This window comes from Vanacampus margaritifer, chromosome 9, assembly GCF_051991255.1.
Source record: "Vanacampus margaritifer isolate UIUO_Vmar chromosome 9, RoL_Vmar_1.0, whole genome shotgun sequence".
Classification (NCBI taxonomy): Eukaryota; Metazoa; Chordata; class Actinopteri; order Syngnathiformes; family Syngnathidae; genus Vanacampus; species Vanacampus margaritifer.
The window spans coordinates 3,092,458-3,113,806 of record NC_135440.1 but is presented as its reverse complement, the minus strand read 5'-3'; the positions used below and the strand labels follow the sequence as shown (position 1 = coordinate 3,113,806).

Below are 21,349 nucleotides of genomic sequence, written 5' to 3'. Positions count from 1 at the left end.
TATTCGTCCTATTAGAGAAATAGGAAGATTATTCCAGCGCTCCAAGTCACTATAAATGTTATCCAGAAGTGGAGAAAAGTTTAAATGAATTAAATCAGTTAATTTAGGTGAGATTTTTATGCCTAAGTATTTTAAATTACCTATAGGAAATGAGTAGTGTAGGTCCTGGCTTGCAGGGTTCCATGAATTTTCTGTAATAGGTAGAAGTGTTGATTTTGTCCATTTAATAGAATAATCTGATAACTGTGAGAATTTAGTTATTAAGTTAAATACTTCTCCTAGCGAAGTAGCCGGCTTTTCTAAATAAAGTAAGATGTCATCGGCATATAGATTAATTTTATGTTCTGTTACCCCAGAGTGAATTACTTGAATCCTTCTTTCCTGGTGTATGGCTCATGCAAGTGGCTCAATAAATATTGCAAATAATAAAGGGGATAGTGGGCATCCCTGTCTTGTGCCTCTCTGTAAAGTAAAGCTCTGAGATATAATCCCATTAGTAGTAACTGTAGCTTTTGGAGAATCATGTAATACTGATACCCAGTGGATAAATGATTTCCCAAAGCCAAATTTATTTAAAACAGCAAAGAGGAAGGACCAGTTAACTTTGTCGAAAGCTTTTTCTGCATCCAATGATATAATAACTGCCTTTTTATCATGCCGCTGTGACATGCTAATAAGGTTAAAGAGTCTCCTAATATTATTAGTAGAGTGCCGATCTTTAATAAAGCCTGTTTGGTCGCTATGAATAATTGTCGAGATTACTGTTTCTAGTCTAGATGTGAAAGCCTTAGTGATAATTTTAATATCAGTGTTAATTAGTGAAATCGGACGGTAACTTGATGGAAGGGTGGGGTCTTTTTCTGGCTTTAATAAAAGTTTAATTGCTGCTGTATTCATGTGTGGGCGTATGTAACCCTTAGTTTTAATTTCTGTTACTACTCTTAAGAATAGTGGAGCAAGCATTAACCAGAAGTGCTTAAAAAATATAGCCGGATAACCATCCGGGCCAGGTGCTTTGCCATTAGGCATACTATCTAGAGCACTGTACAACTCGTTTATAGTAAGTGGCGCATCTAACATGTCTTTATATTCAGTAGTTAACTGAGGTATATTTAAGCTACTGAGGAATGCCTCAATATGCTCAGGGTTAGGCTTGTTAGTTTCTAAGTATAGGTTATGATAATAGTTATAAAAAAATGTGATTAATTTCTTCTGGTGATTGTGTGCATTCACCAGTTGTCCCTTTAATAGCCGTTATAAGAGACTTTTCCCGATTGCGTTGAAGTTGGTTTGCAAGAAATTTACCTGATTTGTTATTATATTCAAAGTTGTTATATCTCAATTGTTGTATTATAAATTCTGTCTTTTTAGTTAGCATATCGTCTAACTGTATTTTTGTATTTTGTAAGTCAGTCCATATTTGGTTATTTGGGTTTATTGCGTACTCATCTGTCAGTTGTTTAATTTTATCTTCCAAGTCTTTTTCTGATTTTTGATCCTGTTTCTTTTTATAAGATGAATATGATATAATTTTACCTCTAATTACTGCTTTCCCAGTTTCCCAGAGAAGAGATGGCGATAGGTCTGGAGAGTCATTTATTTCCAAAAAGTCTGTCCATTCTTTTCTTATAATTTTGTCAAACTCTGCGTCGTTTAGCAGTGAGATGTTAAACCGCCATGTCGGTGGTGGTTTAAAGGTATAATCAACTTGTAGGGAAAGGGAGACTGGTGCATGGTCGCTAATAATAATAGGATGTATTTTTGTAACAGTTTTATCAGCAATAGAGTTATTTGTAAGAAAATAATCAATTCTTGAAAAAGACCGGTGCACAGCGGAAAATAAGGTAAATTCCTTCTTATTTGGGTTTTTAAGTCTCCAGCTGTCGACGAGGCCAAAGTCATCCATATATTCTCCTATTACTTTAGTAGATTGTAATCGCCTACATGTTGTATTATTAGAACGGTCAATTAATGGATTTAAGACTGTGTTAAAGTCTCCTCCAATAATAATAGTAGAGTTCGCTGCTAAATCAAACAGCTGAGAGAAAAATTCATGGAAAAAGGCCGGATCATCATTATTAGGGGCATATAAATTACCAAGTGTATATATTTTATTAAATATAGTCACCTGAATAATAATGTATTGGCCCTCTGGGTCTGTTATTGTATTATTTAAAGTAAAGAGTAAATTCTTATGTATGAGTATACAGACTCCTCTTTGTCTACTGTTATAAGGGGCAGAGTACGCTTGGCTAAAATTCTTATCAATAAGTAATTTTTCTTCAGATTTTTGTAGGTGAGTTTCTTGTAGGAGGCAAATATCTGCTTTTAATTTTAAGAGATGGTCTAAAGTTTTTATTCTTTTTGCTTCTGAGCGAGCGCCACAAACATTCCAGGAAACCAGAACTAATTTATGCATACAAACAATATAGACTCAGTCCTGTGTATATATCTGCATAGGCCATTTGTCAATATTAGTATGTTATAGGATAGAATCAAAGTGGTTAGGTGGTTTATATAATTTGTGTAAAATATGAGGTGACGAGTAAGTAAATATAACAGTGAAAAAACAGGTAGGGAGGTAAAAGTAAAGGAAGTTAACGGGGGATTAAACATAAAAATACACCAATAACTGGTAACCTAAGCGAGATTTTTTGTTTAAATATACTTTAGATATAGTTATGTATTTCATAATATATTTATAATATCGCCTAAACATAATGAGTATTCATATTTAAGGTTTTATAACCACATATACAGTATATGTATACATCTAGTAATCAAACAAAGTTTAGTTCCACCAATGCCAATTAGAACAGCCAGGGAGTGGAGTTGGGGTTCCAGAATAGTTGCCCATCGATGTATAGCTTATCAACGACCATCGTAGTCCGTTTACCCTCCTGCCTATTTTGTTTCATTATAGGAAACAGTACCTTTCGCCGCTCATTAATCTTTCTCGGGAATTGATCATTCATTCCAAATGAGGTCCCTTTAAGCTCCCGTCCTTTACTTCTAACAAATTCTTTCTGTTTAAAATGCTCAAACTTGGCGATAATAGGACGGGGTTTGTTGCCCCTACGGGCTCCAAGCCGATGTACCCGGTGAAAAGAGATGTTATTTACCGTCTCCTGAGGAATTTTTAACGACGTCGTTAAATTATCCTGCATGCTACGGGATTGGACATCCAGAACAGTTTCTTTTAGCGTTTTATTCTCCTTTTTAATGGTTTCCAACTCGGCTGAAAAAGCCGCGAGAGAAGAGCGTAACTCGGCATTATCGCGTTGGAGGTCACTTACCTGTTGGCTAACGAATTCCAAACTTACCCTTAATTCTTTGACGTCCTCGCTGATTAGGGAGAGGACGTCAAGTTTTTTATTTATGGGGTCCAGCAAACTGACCGAAACGTCCGTAGTGGCGAGGTCGTCCGTGTCCGTCGCTGAGTAATTTTTCCTCTTTTTTGAAGGTTTCTTCGAAGTTTTCTCGACGGAAGAATCCTCCATCGCGCAGCTGTAAAAATATCCGTCGATGAAGCGTTCAAGGTCCTCCACGCTGGGTGGTATTTCAAATCTGCCGGATGAAAGAGAGAAGAGAAAAGACAAGATATATGATGGTTAAATTCAGATTAGTTTAGCATAATAGAGCTAGTTCTATTCTAGCAGCAGGGCGCCGCCATGTTAGGGTTTCCCGGTCTCCCTGTAGGTCTCGCAATGGTCACAGCATCTCGTGATCCCCTTTCGAATCATTTTCTGTAAATGAATTAATGGTAATTATGGTTCACTTCCTGTTGAATCCGGGGAGTACCTAATAATTTGTCCAACAGGGACACGGGGGGCGAGAGACTGAGATGTACCTTATACTGCCCAAAGATAGCTGGGATAGGCTCCAGCATGTTACCGACCCTCGTGAGGAAAAGCTGCTTGGATAATGGATGGATGGATGGATGGAGGATGTTGAAATTGGAACGGAGTTGAATCGGATGAAAAATGAGCAAGTAGATGCAGGACAAAAAAGTGCAATAAAATACAATATTAATTGAAAAAACATTTGTGTCAAGCAAGATGTATCTATCTTGTGTCAAGCAATATGTATCTATCTACATGCTTTCAGCATTCACACAATTATGAGTTAGAACATGTATAAATTGTATTTGCCTATTGATATAAATAACGCAAATTATTTTGTCTTTCAAGGTGTGCAATTTACTTTCCACTCCTTCCACCTGGAGGATCACCATGACTATCTTCTGATAACAGAAAATGGCAGCTTCGTTCAGCCACTGGCTCGACTCACTGGCTCAGAGAGGCCAGCTCTGGTCAACGCGGGCCTGTATGGCAACTTCAAAGCACAGCTCCGCTTCATTTCAGACTTTTCCATATCTCTTCAAGGATTCAACATCTCTTTCTCAGGTATGGGAACATATGAGAATTCTGTCTGTAGGAGGCAGAAGGGTGGTTCATACTTACCAATGTGCAGCGAACGTTTGTGCAAACTTTGGCCCCACAGTGGAATACGGAATGTAGAGCAAGCTGGGTGAGGTTTTAAACTGGGAAGGCAAAACATACAAGTGCAGATTCTTGAAATTTGATGTGTGTAGTGAGTTAGGCTCATATAAATGGTAAATGGTGGTCTGAAACGAATCAACAGCTCGTTCAACTAGGCAAAGTACAATTTCTGCAGAAATTGTGTGGGATGCTGAAAAGTTGAATGCTATTAGTTGAATGCTAAGATTTGAATGTGTGTAAATTGAAAGATAAATTATGTGAAAATTACAAATTTTTAATTGGTGTTAAATGACAAATGAATAAATAGAAAACTTAAACTGCAATCTATCTAAAGTGGGGTTTAATAATTTCAGAGAAATTATAATCAATTTCCTGATCCTATAGTCAGTTGGTATTGAACCATCAAATGTACTAAAATGTGGTCCAAGCGGGGTTTGAACCAAGGTTCTCCATGGTGGCAGGCAATTGCTCTAAGCTTTGACCTAACTTGACTTGTTTAAATTCCCGGCTAATGGCATATTTATTTTTAAAAGTGCCATCAATTTCAATGTCTGTCCCATTATAAATGAATGGGGAAAAGTTGATATTTAACGTTAAATTGTTGCGAATACTGTAGGTAATGTGGAATCAGACGATATACTCTCCGGGAGGCGTGAATTTTTAAAGCAAGTTGAAATTTGAAACGGTGTAAATCATAAAGTATAAAATAAAATATTATCCGGGAGTTGTTACACGGCAAAAAAGTGTGGAGAATAAAAATCACAAAAAACATATGTGGGCATTCCCACAATGATAAGATCAAAATGCTAAGCCCCTCTACACCATGTCTAAAGTAACTTGAGGTGCTTGACTGTGCTTCTTGCTGCGGTGCTCGTAGTGATATAATTAAGAAACGACAAGGTCACTCAGGTAGAGACTGTGTGGCTGTGATGGGAATGATCATCAAAGCATACCATGTAGGTCACTGTCCTCAGGACTGAGGAGTTGGGCGGGGCTTGGGGTTGGGATAGGAATGAAAAAAGAAAAAAAAAACATGTGAGGAGGCCAAAGACTAGGAATTTACAGAGAGGTGGAGATGCATGGGTAAAATGGGGAGGCAGATGGTGATGGAGAGTAAGAACAAATGATGGAGAGAATATGAGAAAAGGAAAAAACTATTGTATATAATAAAGTAGAAGGGCATAAGACGATCTGCATCACGGACATTCTGGGTAAATGTTTTCATGCTGTTCACTGAAGTGAATATCTTATGCGGTTATGAATATTCATGAAATGTAGGTTCTGAGAATGAGTGTGTTCTTTATTCCTGTGTGCAAGTATTTGTCCTTACATGCTCTCTAATTAGCATCTATAGATTGTCTGGTTAGATTTCATTTTTAACCTTTCATGACCTTTGAAAATGTGTGTGTGTTGTCAGGCAGCCACCCAGTGTCATGTTTTATTTTTTAGCAGCAGCATCAAAACCAATGGCAAAGCTAAGCAAATTACAGTTATCATCAAATTGACTAGACAGTATAGCGTTTTGTTTTGTTTTTCCCACATACTCCTCTAACTGACAAAGACAAAGAATAAACGTTGGTGTCCTTGCAGAGGAGCAGGCACTGATGATAAGTTCATAAGTGCTACCAGGGCTCCTCGATTATGGGGAAAAAATATTAATCACGATTATTTTGGTAATAATGAAATCACGATTATTTTTGGTACAAAACAAGAACATGTTTAAACTAGGGCTGTCAGGTGATTAAAACTTTTAATCTTAATTAACCACATGACTTCAATAGTTAACTCACTATTAATCGCAAATTTTATATCTGTTCTTAATGTTAATGTAATTTTTTCCTAAGTTATCATACTCTTGTTAACATAAAAGTGGATAAAGATGTACTGTATTGTAAAAAAAAAAAACCGAGTGTGATAAGATTTGTGTTGAGGTCATTTTACTGCCACTAGATGGCATAATTGCATTTGTAAGACATTGGTGGAGCACAGTGCATTTTTCTTTTCATATTAAGAGCTAAATCTTTAACATGACATAACTTGATTCTGCTAAATTTTGACGTGGACGTGTCTGCTCCGTTGTAACTGGAATTCCCCTAGTACAGGCTTTCGAAATATTAATTGTCCATTGAAAAAAAAAATTGTGGCATTAATTTTATTTTTTTTATTAACTCAAAATTAACACTAATTTTGACACTTCTAGTTTAAACGTAAAACATATTTAGACAAATACAATTATTTTAATTAAAATTTGTTATTTAAAATTAAAAAAGGTGCAAGTATATAAATGTAAACTCAACTCCAAATTTGTGTTAATGATCTTTTTTTACGATTATGCTGATTTTGTGAATGTGGAGTGTAATAATTGAAATTGTAATTGAATTGTGATTAATTGCACAGCCTACAGCCAGCGCTACTAATAGAAACACAATAAATGATAACATTAGAACATTCAATTTGTTACAAATGAATTTGGAATGTCATGATTTCCAGAGTATGACCTTGAGCCCTGCCAGGACCCTGGGACACCTCACTTTGGCTGGCATGCAGGCTCAAGGTTTGGCATTGGCGACACCGTATTGTTCCATTGCAACACTGGTTATCGACTGCAGGGGGCAAACGAGATTGTATGCCTGGGAGGTGGTCGCCGTATGTGGAGTGCCCCTCTGCCAAGGTGTGTGGGTACGTTGCATTTATTGTTTCCTCTCCTGTTGTCCCAATTTTGTACAGTGCATTGCTGTGTCTCCACTCTTTGCCAGTATTAGCATGTTATAGATTTGACAGAAATATTTTATCTTATTTGGTAGATTTTGAGGTACTCTTGGTAAAAACAGTAATACGATTAAACAAAATACATTAGGTCTCAAAGATCAGCATCATCCTCAGCCATACACCCACGCACGCACGCACGCACACACGCACGCACGCACGCACGCACGCACGCACGCACGCACGCACGCACGCACACACACACACACACACACACACAACATAGGCTCTCAATAATAGCTGACTCTTGAGATACAGCGCTCACATTTCATAGCAAAGGCATTTTGTCATTTGCTGTCTCATCACGCCCTGAATTATTTTGCGTGAAATGCGATGGCAAAATCTGATTCTTGGCTCCCCAGTTAAGTGCTGAGAGTGCAATGAACTTATACATTTTACATGTCTGTGCTGTAAACAATCGGAAATATCAGTGGAGGGCTTCTTCCTTTTTTTCCTTGTTTAATTGGCTTCATACTTTGAAATATTCATGTTTTATTGAAGGACACAGTTGACATTTGCTGCTTGGTTTGAAAATAGCAAAAATGAAGATTCCCATAAATTTTTGATTACTTTCCTTCCCAAGTCTTCAATCAGAATGGTTAAGTTATCAAAGTAATTATTCACTCATTTGCATTGACATCAAACAATTTCAGCCGAAAGAAAGAAATAAGTTTTTATATGATTGGTTTAAAAATTAGAATAACATTTCACAATGTGCCAGTGCCCAGTGATAATTCCTCCTATGTTACTAAAACAAACACAAGGAGAAACACAACTCACATTCACTCACATATGAGTCTCCAAAACAACAAAGCAAATTAAGCACTTTGAATCAGATATGTAGCAACCATGCCACATCATTGTAACCATAATCAAAAGATTACATGAATGTTATTACAAAGATAATTAATAATGCAAAGTTTTAATTGACAGTTGAATTACAAGTTTATCAAAATGTGATGTATTGTAGTAGCCAGAGACAGACTGGGAACAAAATTCAGCCGGAGAAAATATTCGACATCCAGAGATTACGATGTTGCCGGGGGATGGAAGTGTGTATGCCTAAATGGCATGCACAATTCCTGATTGCCTGGTAGTAGCGATGTCCAACTCACTCTGAGATGTGTTTTGAAACTGTATTTTGGTTACTCCATTTAGCGAGAGATACCACGGCCATTGTACAATGCGTTATTGCAAAAAGTAACTGACCTGTACAGCGCTTACTACTTACCTAGAATACTGTCGCTGCCAGTGACAAGTATACTTGTCAATTAAAACAATTTTCAACGGGCACAGGTAGGCGAGAATCTGATTCTGCTCCACTGTAAATTTCAAACTTAGAAACTACTGATGCATAACAACCAGTAGATGACATAATTGCTCCATTTTATACGAGACAGACAGACAGACTCACTTACTCACTCACTCACTCACTTTATTAATCCCCAAAGCGAAAATTCAAACTGTCCGGTAGCAAAAAGTACATTTGTACATCATTCATAAAACACAGTTTTAGAGTCCATGGGAGAAATGGCTGCATTTTGTGCAACCTACATTTTTCTACTGTTGTTAAAAGAACAGAAAAAGGCAAGAACGAAAAATGTAATGAAATCCAAACACCACGATGCAATATTATCACGCTATGAACTTCACGATAGAATATATATAATTATGTTGTGGGGAGATTAGTGAAATAAAGAATGGGCACAATACTGTTTATTGTTAAAAAAAAAAGCACACTATTGTGTTTTTGTACATAACAGCAGTGACAAAGAAATAGAGTTGGCCAATCATCTTAGGCTGCGTTCACACTGCAGCTCATTTCCGATTTTTTACAGTACAGTATCTGATTTTTGTTCATGCTGTGTGAACGGTACAATTCCATTTTTTTTACACCCGACCTGGGCCTCTTTCGTATGTGGCTATAAATTGGATATGTATGCAATGCGTCTGCATTGTGAATGCTCATCGCACACATTTGATTCATACGTCATCAAAAGCCTAATATGCGCTCTGCGCAGGCAGGAGAGAGTGCTTGAAAGGGAGACTACTGACACGTCTGTGAATATATACAAAGCTGTTTTGATTAACAGTGTTAATTTTTTATTTGTCTTTAATTTAATCACACTTGAAACATGAAGCATAAAGTTGACATGTGTGGCAATAGTAGAAATTCAGCCATGCAGACGGTTCATCACGAATGGTGATGACGCAATGTAATTTTTGGTAGACTTCTTAATGAAAAGATGAGGTCGAGGAGTCATTTCCCCCAAATTACCTCTTCCAACCTCACTACTCTGGCGACATTAGATGAAAAAATAAGTCAGACGGATTTATGTTGCTGTTTGTAAACAGCACATGGAAGCCGATGACAGCAGCCAACCAGGAACGAGCGTGAAAACAGTCCACCAACCAGGAGTGTGGGCATGAATTTGCATAATGTATGCAGACAAGACAAATTAATTGAACTCCTAACAAGTACGCGAAACGAGTCCACTAGTCCACCAATATGTAGCGTGCGTTGGCACAGTTAAATTTGCATATGACACTGCTAAAAGTCGCTTGCCTGAGTAGCTTGGCTGGTGGTAAAACGTTGCGAGTCAGGACAATATTTACTTATGTGAACATCACAATGTGACGTTGTTGTTTTGGGTGTACGTCACTCGACGTGTGCTCTTTTCGCATGCGAGTCGCATCACGGGTGTGTTGCATTCACGTTAAATGTCACATTTGTTTTTGTAATGTGAACGGTACATAAAAAGATCGGATTTAACAAAAAATCCGAATTGGGCATTTCGCCCTGCAGTGTGAACGTAGCTTTATTGTCATTTGATCCTATTGTCTCAGTGGCGCAAAGCATCATGGTTTATGTGGTTGACAATGCGTGAATGTGTTCGGCTGCTGCTGGCATGTTCCCCTTCATCTGTTGATTAACAGGGGCTCTTATGCTTCATTCACACCAACAGCGGGGGAGGTGTTCTGGAATGCATCCTTCGCTCGTCAGCGTTTCACCACATAGATTTTTTAAAAACTAATGCTGCTCATTCCCGCACAATGGAGAGGAGGAGGCATGTTGCTTGGTGAACAACTACTACTGCCGGGGCTCTATTGTCTCCAGCAGTGCCTTTTTTTTGTTAGGTACATTTTTACTTCCGCTTAATCCAGCGGCCGGTGGTAGCGCTAAATAGCTTTAGCTAATGCATGCTAAACACTATTGCTACCTCGGTCCAACAAGTAATACACTTACCAGCATCCAGTATGCTATTTCCTTGTTCACAATTTGGTCCCGGCTGGCCATGTTGTTGGGCTCCGTGTGACCACAGACAGGATGTTATGTGTGACGTGGCCCGTACTCGAAGCCGATTGGCTGCTGCGAGGCAAAGCGCAAAGAAAGTTCAAAATTTTCAAGCCGAAAGTGCATATTTTAACCTCGCCGCACCACCTCCCACCATTTCAAACGCGTCCTGCACGTCGCCCCTCTCCCTTAAGCACAGTTTCGCGCGAAGTACATTGACCACAATGCTATTGTGCCGCCGGAAACGCCTCCCCGGCTGTTGGTGTGAATGTAGCATTATACGTACATGGTCAAAATATACGTAAAAAAATTTAACCTCGAACTGCACAGAAAACAAACAGTTTTAACCAATGTGGTGCTATTAATATTGCAGCAACGATGTTATGGCAATTTTAATATTGCAATATCTCAATATATCCCTACAATTCTGTCATTTGGCAGATTTGTTTTCTGTATACTGTATATATAATTATTGAACACAATATGTGGATAGTATGTGGGTATTGAAAATATTGAAATTTGCTAAAATGGCTGGCAGTGAGTGAGTAGAATACTTGACACATTGAGCCATTTTCATCAGTAAGAAGACAATATTTTGTCCAGAATTAATTTGATAAATTCATTATTTTTCATGTACAATTAATACTTTTAAAAACACATTTTTCCCCTTGCTGTCGACTGAAGATGGCATCATGTGTGCCGTGGAAATAGGTAATGACCACTCAGGGTTCACCTGTTTTCTGGGTTTAGTCAGCAAACTGAGCCATGATTGGTCATTACCAAGTGGTAAAATGTGTTTTTAAAGGTATTAATTGTTCATGAAAAATAATAAGGTTATCACATTTATTATATACAAAATATTATCTTCTTACTGTTGAAAAAGGTTCAATGAGTCAAGTATCCCTTTAAGTTACCGGACTTCTATTTTTGATGTAATTATGTGTTTGTTTTTCTCTAGCCGAGTGTGGATCAACAGTCTCCAAAAATGAGGGTGATCTTTTGTCGCCAAACTATCCATTGCCATATGACAACAGCCACGAATGTGTGTACAGTATTCACGTACAAAGAGGCAAAGGCATCAACATCACCGCCAGCAGCTTTCAACTTGCACAAGGTGACATCCTCAAGGTATGGCTGCTCTGTTTCGACAAACACAGAAAAAAAACCTTATCTGATCTATGTCATTTTCAAAGTGAATGACACAGTTGTGGAGCTTTTTATTGATAGGAAATGGGAAAAGGAATTTTGTGCAAAGCGAAAGGTTCTTTGCAGAATTACTTTGCCTTAGAAGTTGTAGCATGACTAGATGGATCAAATCAAATAACCCTCCATCTCAGCTGGAGCTCTTTGTAGTGCAGATGTCTAATAGTGTGATCAGTAGTGCATGTCATCCCTGTCTTTGTCTCTCGTCATGCACTTGTGTCGATTACATTTCTTTCTTGTTCATTTATGAAAATGTTATTTTAGATTGCTACCCAACACTAGCAAAAAAAAAAAATATATATATATATATATCTTATATATATATATATCTTTGTCATACATATAATAATAATATACACATAATCTTCTTCATTTCCTTTCGGCTTTTCCCTTCAGGGGTCGCCACAGCGAATCAGTTGCCTCCATCTAACCCTGTCCTCTGCATCCTCTGCACTCACACCAACTACCTTCATGTCCTCTTTAACTACATCCATAAACCTCCTCTTTGGTCTTCCTCTAGACCTCCTGCCTGGCATTTGGAAACTCAGCATCCTACTGCCAATATACTCACTATCTCTCCTCTGGACATATCCAAACCATCTCAGTCTGGCCTCTCTGACTTTATCTCCAAAGCCTCTAACGCGCTGTCCATCTGATGTACTCATTCCTGATTCTATCCATCCTGGTCACTCCCAAAGAGAACCTCAACATCTTAATCCCTGCCACCTCAAGCTCTGCCTCCTGTCTTTTCCTCAGTGGCACTGTCTCCAGACCAAACAACACAGCTGGTCTCGCCACAGTTTTATAAACATTTCATTTCAGCTGAAACTTTTCTATCACACATCACATCTGACACTTTTCTCCACCCGTTCCAGCCTGCCTGTACACGCTTCTTCACTTATTTTCCACACTTTCCATTGCTCTGGACTGTTGACCCATAATACTTAAACTCCTCCACCTTCTTGGTCTCTTTTCCCTATAACCTCACTCTTCCACTTGGGTCCCTCCCATTCACACACAGATACTCCGTCTTGCTACGGCTTACCTTCATTCCTCTCCTTTCCAGGGCAAACTTCCACACCTCTAGCTTCTCCTCCACCTGTTCCCTGCTCTCACTACAGATCACAATGTCATCAGCAAACATCATAGTCCATGGAGATTCCTGTCTAACCTCGTCTGTCATCCTGTCCATTACCATAGCAAACAAGAAGGGGCTCATAGCTGATCCCTGATGTAGTCCCACTTCCACTTTGAACTCCTCCGTCACACCTACAGCACACCTCACCACTGTCTTACAGTCCTCATACATGTCCTGCACCACTTTAACATACGTCTCTGCCATTTCAGACTTCCTCCTACCAAACCACAGTTCCTCTCTCGGCACCCTGTCGTAAGCGTTCTCCAGATCTACAAAGACACAATGCAGCTCCCTCTGACCTTTTCTCTACTTCTCTATCGACATCCTTAAAGCAAATACTGCATCTGTGTTACTCTTTTTTGGCATGAAACCATACTGCTGCTCACAAATGTTCACTTCTGCCTTCACTCTAGCTTCAACTACTCTTTCCCATAGCTTCATTGTGTGGCTCATCAGCTTTATTCCTCTGTAGTTGCCACAACTCTGCACGTCTCCCTTGTTCTTAAAAATGGGCACCAGCACACTTCTCCATTCCTCAGGCATCTTCTCACTATCTAAGATCCTGTTGAACAACCCAGTCAGAAATTCTACTTTATCCTCAGACCTGCTCAGATCATGACAAAGGTTTCATTAATCTAGCTGTAAGTCAATGTTTCATCTGGAGAATTATGAAGATGATGAATTGAAGGTTGAAAAGTTATTTAGAGGGGCTTTAAATGGCATATTTTAAGGTTTCAATTACTGTGAATAAAATATTTTTTTCCATCACTCTTGGTTTTATTGGATTGTTAAAAAGTTCCCGTTTTATTTTTTGCGTCACCCTGTATTAAATTGCAAATGTTTCCTACATCGTTCACTGCTTGTGACCTAAAATTGTGTACTGCATTAGTCTGATACTATGCATTTTACCATCTGAATTAGAACATTTCCCTCAATAATTAGCAGTAGGGATACTTGATAGCACTTTTTTTTAGACCAATACCGATACTCAACTCTTCAGTACTCACCAATGCCAAGTGTCGATACCATGAGTACTTATGATCCATAAAATTTCCCAAAAAACAATGACAGATACATTTTTTTAGACCTATATATCCCAATTATAGCAAATTACCTTAAAATTGCTTGAAATTAATGGCAATTATAGTTTTTCAATTTGTTCATAAAAGTCATTTGCAAAGAACACACAATAAAATGAATTTAAAAAATTGATAAATAAAATGAAACTATTAATCCAGTGCCCAGGAAAAAAAAGTCCCAATTAAAATATATGGTTGTACAACTTATTTTTAAGGAATACAGTAAAGTGCAAATAATTCAATTCAAATTGACTGGCCTCACAGAACCTTTCTTCTATCCAGGTAGTTAAACACACAATAAGTTCAGAAACTATCTTTATATGGCAGGTGTGAAACTGTAGCAACAAATACAGAATAAACAAGTAATTAAAATGCACACAAATCAATCATGTTATGCTAATCACTACTAATATGTGCAAACAAACATGACGGAGCATTTGACAATGTAAATAGTGCACATCAGCTTTACATCAATTTACCATTACCTATATGGAAAATACTTACAGGGAATGCCTTCTATAGACTTAAGTATCAGACACAACTCGACAACAATGTTTTCGTTTGTTCTATGACTCCTTTTTCACATTAGCAGGAAGTGTATACTGTCTCTCTCTCTCTTAAAGGGGCAGCACCTTCTTAAAGGTAAAGGAATAGGACCAAAACAATACATCTTAACTTTCTTACAACATGCTATTAATTAACCCAAAATAATAATAACAGGGCCAAACCATCATTACAATAGTGTTTCAAGTAATTTAGTAATATCTACCATGTTAAGAATTCCTCAAGCTGTTTAGTGTGTGATTTTTAATAATATCTTGTTTTGAAATCCATGCTTTTAATTGGGAAGGCTGCTCTGTATTTACATTTCCTTTTTTCACGTTCTCCGTTTGTCATTCATCTCATAGCAGTGCAGTAGTCAATGATGATGTACTATATACAAAGTAATATCTGCACTTCAGAGCTAATTAAATTGTTGAGTACAACTAAAGACTTGTGCTCTCTTACTGGAGCCCCCTGTGGCGGTCACTAAATGCAAAATAACCATTTCAGCCTTTAGTTCCTGACCAAAAAACGGCCACAAAAGTGGAGCTCAATACCAGTATCGATATCCGTCGCAGGTACTGTTACCGTGAAATGTGTCCTGGTATTGGCCCGGTTCTCGCCCATCCCTAATTAGCAGTATCATATAAGATGAGGTATGGTCTCCTGAATTGAATTTTCACATAAGATTTACTGTTCAAATGCCACATAAAGTGAAGTACAGTATATACAATGCCAAAGGCTTCCACTAATCGTGTCATGTGTTTGTTTCCTCTGACCAGGTGTATGATGGTAAAGATGGTGCAACTCCACTCCTCAGCACATACACAGGCACATCCATGCAAGGTCTGTCACTCACCAGCACTTCCAATTATATGTGGTTGGAGTTCTACTCTGACCAGGATGGTATAGCAGCAGGTTTTCGCCTCAAATACCATAGTAAGTTACTGTTCATCTTCTTAGATTAATGTGGTACAAAAGCTTAGCCCAGTGGTTGAATGGTAGGTATACCTTCATGGAGAACAAACAATTCATTGACTCTCAACCTTCTTTGCTGTGTCTTTAACAATTAAGAATTTTTACAAAGCATGGTGCATTCCAAAAGCCAAGTGTTAAACTTCCCCCCGTCTCAACCATTAATAGAGTCTACTATCTAAACTTCCTTTGCTCTTTATCCGAGCAATTAAACTCATACTGTACCTGCCAAAATGTTCCTTATACTCCAGGTGAATTATTGTTTAAATGGTTTGGAATGACATTTTGGTGTGCAGGGTATTGTGATAAACTCGGTCCTCGATTTTTGAGAAATCATGTGTGATCACACAAGATTTCTGTAACTGAATAATTTGTTTCAAGGTGGATGGTGGGACAGAATCTTAATCTGTGTGGTACTCAGTGCTGATATTATCAGTGGAGATCACACACAATATGACCAACCCGTTTCATCCTTTTTTATCTCTGTTTTAGCCATGCCCAAAAATTCCATAAAACTAAAATGGTGAAAATATTATCTCCACAAGTGTGTAATATATAGCTCTCAGTCTTTTTTCATGTTTTAAGTAATTATCTTCAAACATGTATAATATATTGAGAAACACATCTCTGAACTCACTTAGCATGGTCTTTATCATGTACTGTATATTGAAGTTTTTAAATCAGATTTTTCTGTTGGAGTCAACAAGTTAAGTAGCAGCATAAAAGCGTTCACCCTTTGGCTTTCTCAAGTGCAGTCTTTTCGAACAGAACGAATGGCTCTTTTGAATGAGGAGAGAATTGACTGATATATGAAAAGAGGGTGCTAATATGGCAAGTTTAAATCCTGCTCTGAACATGAAATCTGGGTTCATGTTTTCCTGACACTTCTACCAAAAGTGCAGATGTAATTTTCTAAATGTGAGACATCACTGCTTCTGCTTTATACTGGGCATGACACTTGTAATACTACCATAATATCTGGTAATACTACCATAATATCTGGCATGGGCAAAGACCGAACGGTGAAGCAAGGCTGTAAATTAGCATTGCTTGCTGAGTTTAAATGAGGCATGCAGCAACAGCACTTCAGGACAGTACGTCAGTTTTGTACCTTAAAATATGCAATGCATATTGAGGCCATGGTCAAGTTCAAGGACTTGCTACAACATTGTTTGTATTTGTTTGGCTTTTATATCTGATAGCATGTTGTGCAAGTAGAAGTCTCAAATATCTGTGGGGTCAGTGGTTGCAAATTCAGCCCTGGCCTTCCAATGTGGAATTTGCCTTTTCTCCCTTGTGCGTGTGTGGGTACCACAACTTCCTAACACATTCTAAAAACTTATATGTTAGGTTAATTGAAGATTGTGTTGTGAATAGTGTTGTTTGTCTTAATCTACCATATGTCCAGTCCAGGGGAAAATGCCCTTCAGAATTATTGGCACCCCTGGTTTAGATGTTAAAAGCCTTAAAATAAAATATATTTTTATTGCAGAAGCATATTCTTATATTAAAAATTGTCTACACAAACAAGCTCTCTGTTATGTTCAGGAGTTGTATCCCAAAAACGCAGACACAAATAAAAATGTTGACATTTATTTGTAAAACAAAGCTTCAACTGAAGGTGATGCAATCATCTAGGCTAACAATAACATGACAAAGAGAACAAAGGCTCTTGCATCTGCCAGGGCCGAACGCTAAACATGGAATGCCCAATAAGTCATTAACTAAGTGGTTTGCACAAAATGTACTCACGACTAGATGAGGCATTTTTGGACACTTTAAGTGGATACACATTCATACTCGGTGGCAGTAAACTACGTACATAGCCACAGCTGCCCTGGGGCAGACTGACGGAAGTGTGTCTACCAGTGTGCTTCTACAGCCCTTTGGACAACCACCAAACATTCACACCATCCATACACCACTGTGAGTGGCACTAGAGGCAATGTGTGTGAAGTGTCTTCCCCAAGGACACAACGTCACATGACTTGGGGAGAACGGAACTCGAACAGTGGAGCTTGCGGTTACTGGATGACTGGCTCTACCCCTGAACCACGGCTGCCACATAACTCATTTATAAAAACATAAACGTTATATTTTAAATATTGTCATGGTCACGAAAACATATTTTCATTAGGGTTCAAACTCCACCCAGGAAGGCCGAAGCCCGGACTCGATCTCATGTTCTCTGCACTGGGAGGCGGACGTGCTAACCAGGCATCCACGTGCCGCTATTTTAGATATATTTATGTATTAATATCATATTTGTAATATAGCCTATACATAAGTATTCATATTTTAGCTTTTATAACCACATATATATGTATACATCTAATAATCTAACAAAGTTCAGTTCCACCAATGCCAATTAGAACAGCCAGGGAGTGGAGTTAGGGTTCCGGAATAGTTGGCCATCGATGTATAGCTTATCAACGACCAGCGTAGTCCGTTTACCCTCCTGCCTATTTTGTCTCATTATGGGAAACGGTACCTTTCGCCGCTCATTAATCTCTCTCGGGAATTGGTCATTCATCCCGAAAGAGGTCCCTTTAAGCTCCCGTCCTTTACTTTTAACAAATTATTTTTGTTTAAAATGCTCAAACTTAGCAATAATAAGACAGGGTTTTGTTGCCCTTACGGGCTCCAAGCCGATGTACACGGTGAAAAGAGATATTATTTACCGTCTCCTGAGGAACTTTTAACGATGTTGTCATATTTTTTTTTTTATCTCGGCCTCTGGATTGTCAGAGGTGTTCTCGGATATGCCTGAGAATATTAAATTCTCCCGCATGCTACGGGATTGGACATCCAGAACTGTTGCTTTTAGCGTTTTATTCTCCTTTTTAATCGTCTCCAACTTGGCTGAAACAGCCACGAGTGAAGAGCGTAACTCGGCATTATCTCCTTGGAGGTCACTTACAGTACCTGTTGGCCGACGAAATTCCAAACGCACCCTTAATTCCTTGACGTCCACGCGGATCAGGCAGAGGACATCTAGTTTTTTGTTTATGGACTCCAGCATACTGACCGAAACGTCTGTAGTAGCTAGATCATCCGTGTCCGTCGATGAGTCATTTTTTCACTTCTTGGAGGGTTTCTCGTAGGAAGGATCCTCCATCGCGCGGCTGTAAAACTATCCGTCGATGAAACGTTCGAGGTCCTCCACGCTGGGTGGTCTTCCAAATCGGCCGTATGAAAGAGAGTCTGGTGGTTAAATTCAGATTTGGTTTAGCAAAATAGAGCTAGTTCTATTTTAGCAGCAGGGCGCCGCCAGATTGGGTATTCCCGGTCTCACTGCAGGTCTCGCGATAGTCACAGCATCTCGCGATCACAGTCCCTCTCGCCTTCTGCCCCCTCTCGCCTTCTTCATTTTTAGTATTAGAGATGTAAATGTGTATTTAGGGTGTATGATGTGGTGTAGACACTTGTACAAAAAATATAAATAAAGAACATTGTAGTATTTATCAGTAATATAATGAAAATGCTGTGAAATGTGAATACCGGTATTTACTTTGCAAGTCAATTTACATGTGCACCTCTAAATTTTCTTCCTGTGCGCCTAAAATTTTAAGTTAGGGGTTACCGCGCTCCTTGCAAACAGTTTTTTTTAGTCTGCAGCCCTGATATATGTGCTAGAAATCGGTAAACCACCATCAGCGAGTCTGCCCATGGGGAGGGGCTGCCACATTGCTGAGGAGTGTCCCACGTTGTCCCTCAGAAATGGCCGATAATGGTATTGGACACCGCCGCGAGTACCGATACCTTAAAATAAGACAGAAAGATATTGGCACCAAAACCTGGTATCGGTAGCCACCCATCGTAGTCAGAATGGTACACCTCTGCCTCAATTTGAGCCAGGAAAAACCCTGTATATGTTTATGTTTTTCATGTTAGAGCAAACAGAAGGCTTTAATGCAGCCTCTGACCTGAAGAGGTCGCTTAAAGCAATGGTAGTTATAACAAAAAAAAAACGGCCAGCAGGTGGCAGCAGAGTATAAGAGATACACCAGGGCCATGGTGCAACAAGCTCTTTCCCCCAGTGTTTTAACCAGGTTTGTGAATAATGATGAAACTTATCTATTTTCTTTTCTTTTTTTTCTTCTTTTTTTTTCTTAAGGAGAGCTCAGTATTGTTCATTCGATTTGACATCATCATTGCTCTCCTTTTTTAAAAAAATAAATAAATAAAAAAAGTTTATTTTTATTTTATTTTTTATTTTTTTAAATATATATACATATATACAGTATATATACACACACACACATATATATATATATATATATATATATATATATATATATATATATATATATATATATATATATATATATATATATATATAATTATTATTATTATTTTTTGTATGTGGGTGAGTATGTGTATGTGCATGTGTGTGTGCGTGCGTGTGTGTATTCATCAGTTCACATAAAGCCCATTAAAAAAAATCCCATAGTATAATAATATAATATAATAATAAATTGCCAAATGCAGAAACATCAATGTAAGTTATCACGATATAGTGGCTCTCGCTAACAGACAGAATTAAGTAACCAGAATTAGGTTAAAAAATTCTATATACGTAGACCATGTTTCTATAAATTTTGATATTTGGTTTTTATTTGAGGCAGATATTTTTTCCATTAAAATGTGATTTAGGAGGAGGTTAGACTATAGGTCGATATTCAGAGTTTGTTTATTTTTCCAGTTAACAAGAATTGTTTTTTTTGCGATAGTAAGGGCTACAAGTGTAGATTGAAATTGTTTATGTGGTAAGTCAGTTGTTGTTAGGTCACCTAGCAAACACAAGTTTGGAGATAAAGGTATCCTACAGTCCAAAATAGCGGAAAGTTTTTCTAAGACTTTATTCCAGAAATACATAACCGGAGTACATAACCATAAAGCATGAACATAAGTGTCTGTAGTGTTTTGTAAACATTGGAGACAAATGTCGGAGTCTGAGAGTCCCATTTTCTTCATCATATATTGAGTAATGTATGTTCTATGAATAATTTTATATTGAATAAGTTGTAAATTTGTGTGTTTTGTCATTTTAAATGCGTTTTCACAAACTTGAATCCAAAAGTCAGATCCCGGTGCTATAGACAAGTCTGTCTCCCATTTCGAGATGGGTAAAGACATTTTATCAGTATATAAAAGTAACTTATATATTTTTGAAAGTTTTTTTGTTGTTGTCGTAGAAAGCTTGTTAATATATTTAGCTAAAACAGGCGGTTGGAGCGTACCCCGAAGTGTTGGAATTTTTTTCTGTATCATATTTTTAACTTGTAGATAATGTAAAAAATTTCCGTTTTTTATATTGTATTTTTGGAGCAAGGATGTATATGATATAAACATATTATCTGAGAAGATATGGTGGAGATGTGTAATTCCTTTCTGCTCCCACACACCTAAATAAAGCCGTTGGTTGTTAAGTTGAAAGTCGGGGTTATGCCATAGGGGAGAAAGCCCACAGGGCTCCACTTGGGCTTTTGTCAATTCTAGTGCCTTCCACCAGGCAGTCAGGGTGGCGGAAATCATTGGGTTTTTAAAACAATTATGTCGCTTAATCGATGTTGTAATAAAGAGTAAATCTCGAAGTCTGAGGTTATTACAATCCTTCTGTTCTAGTTCCAGCCAACAGTTAGTGTCTCTGTTGGGTTGTGCCCATAGAATGATATATTGTAGCTGGTTAGCTATATAGTAGTACATAAAATTTGGTGCCTCTAGACCACCTTTGAATTTACTTTTCTGAAGATAGACTAATCTTTGCTTTTTTTTTATTCCAGTAAAATTTTGTAACGGCTGAGTCCAACAACTGGAACCATTTAGCCGTAGGTTTAAATGGAAT

General features: G+C 38.0%; 1 protein-coding gene and 1 long non-coding RNA gene across 3 annotated transcripts in view; one reads left to right on the top strand and one right to left on the bottom strand.

Annotated features, from left to right (window-relative positions):
* Positions 1–21,349, top strand: part of LOC144057714 (CUB and sushi domain-containing protein 3-like) — a 566,138-nt gene that overhangs the window by 241,235 nt on the left and 303,554 nt on the right. For both annotated transcript variants that reach the window (XM_077575584.1, XM_077575583.1), the window contains exons 20-23: positions 4,191–4,406; positions 6,993–7,181; positions 11,522–11,691; positions 15,309–15,465. In XM_077575584.1, the coding sequence (XP_077431710.1) occupies positions 4,191–4,406; positions 6,993–7,181; positions 11,522–11,691; positions 15,309–15,465 (732 nt within the window). The remainder of the gene's footprint in view (positions 1–4,190; positions 4,407–6,992; positions 7,182–11,521; positions 11,692–15,308; positions 15,466–21,349) is intronic.
* On the bottom strand, positions 29–14,550 carry LOC144057716 (uncharacterized). The gene is made up of 3 exons (XR_013295311.1): positions 14,488–14,550; positions 11,627–11,702; positions 29–3,567 (listed from the first exon to the last, which is right to left on the bottom strand). It is a non-coding gene; the product is annotated as an uncharacterized LOC144057716 (long non-coding RNA).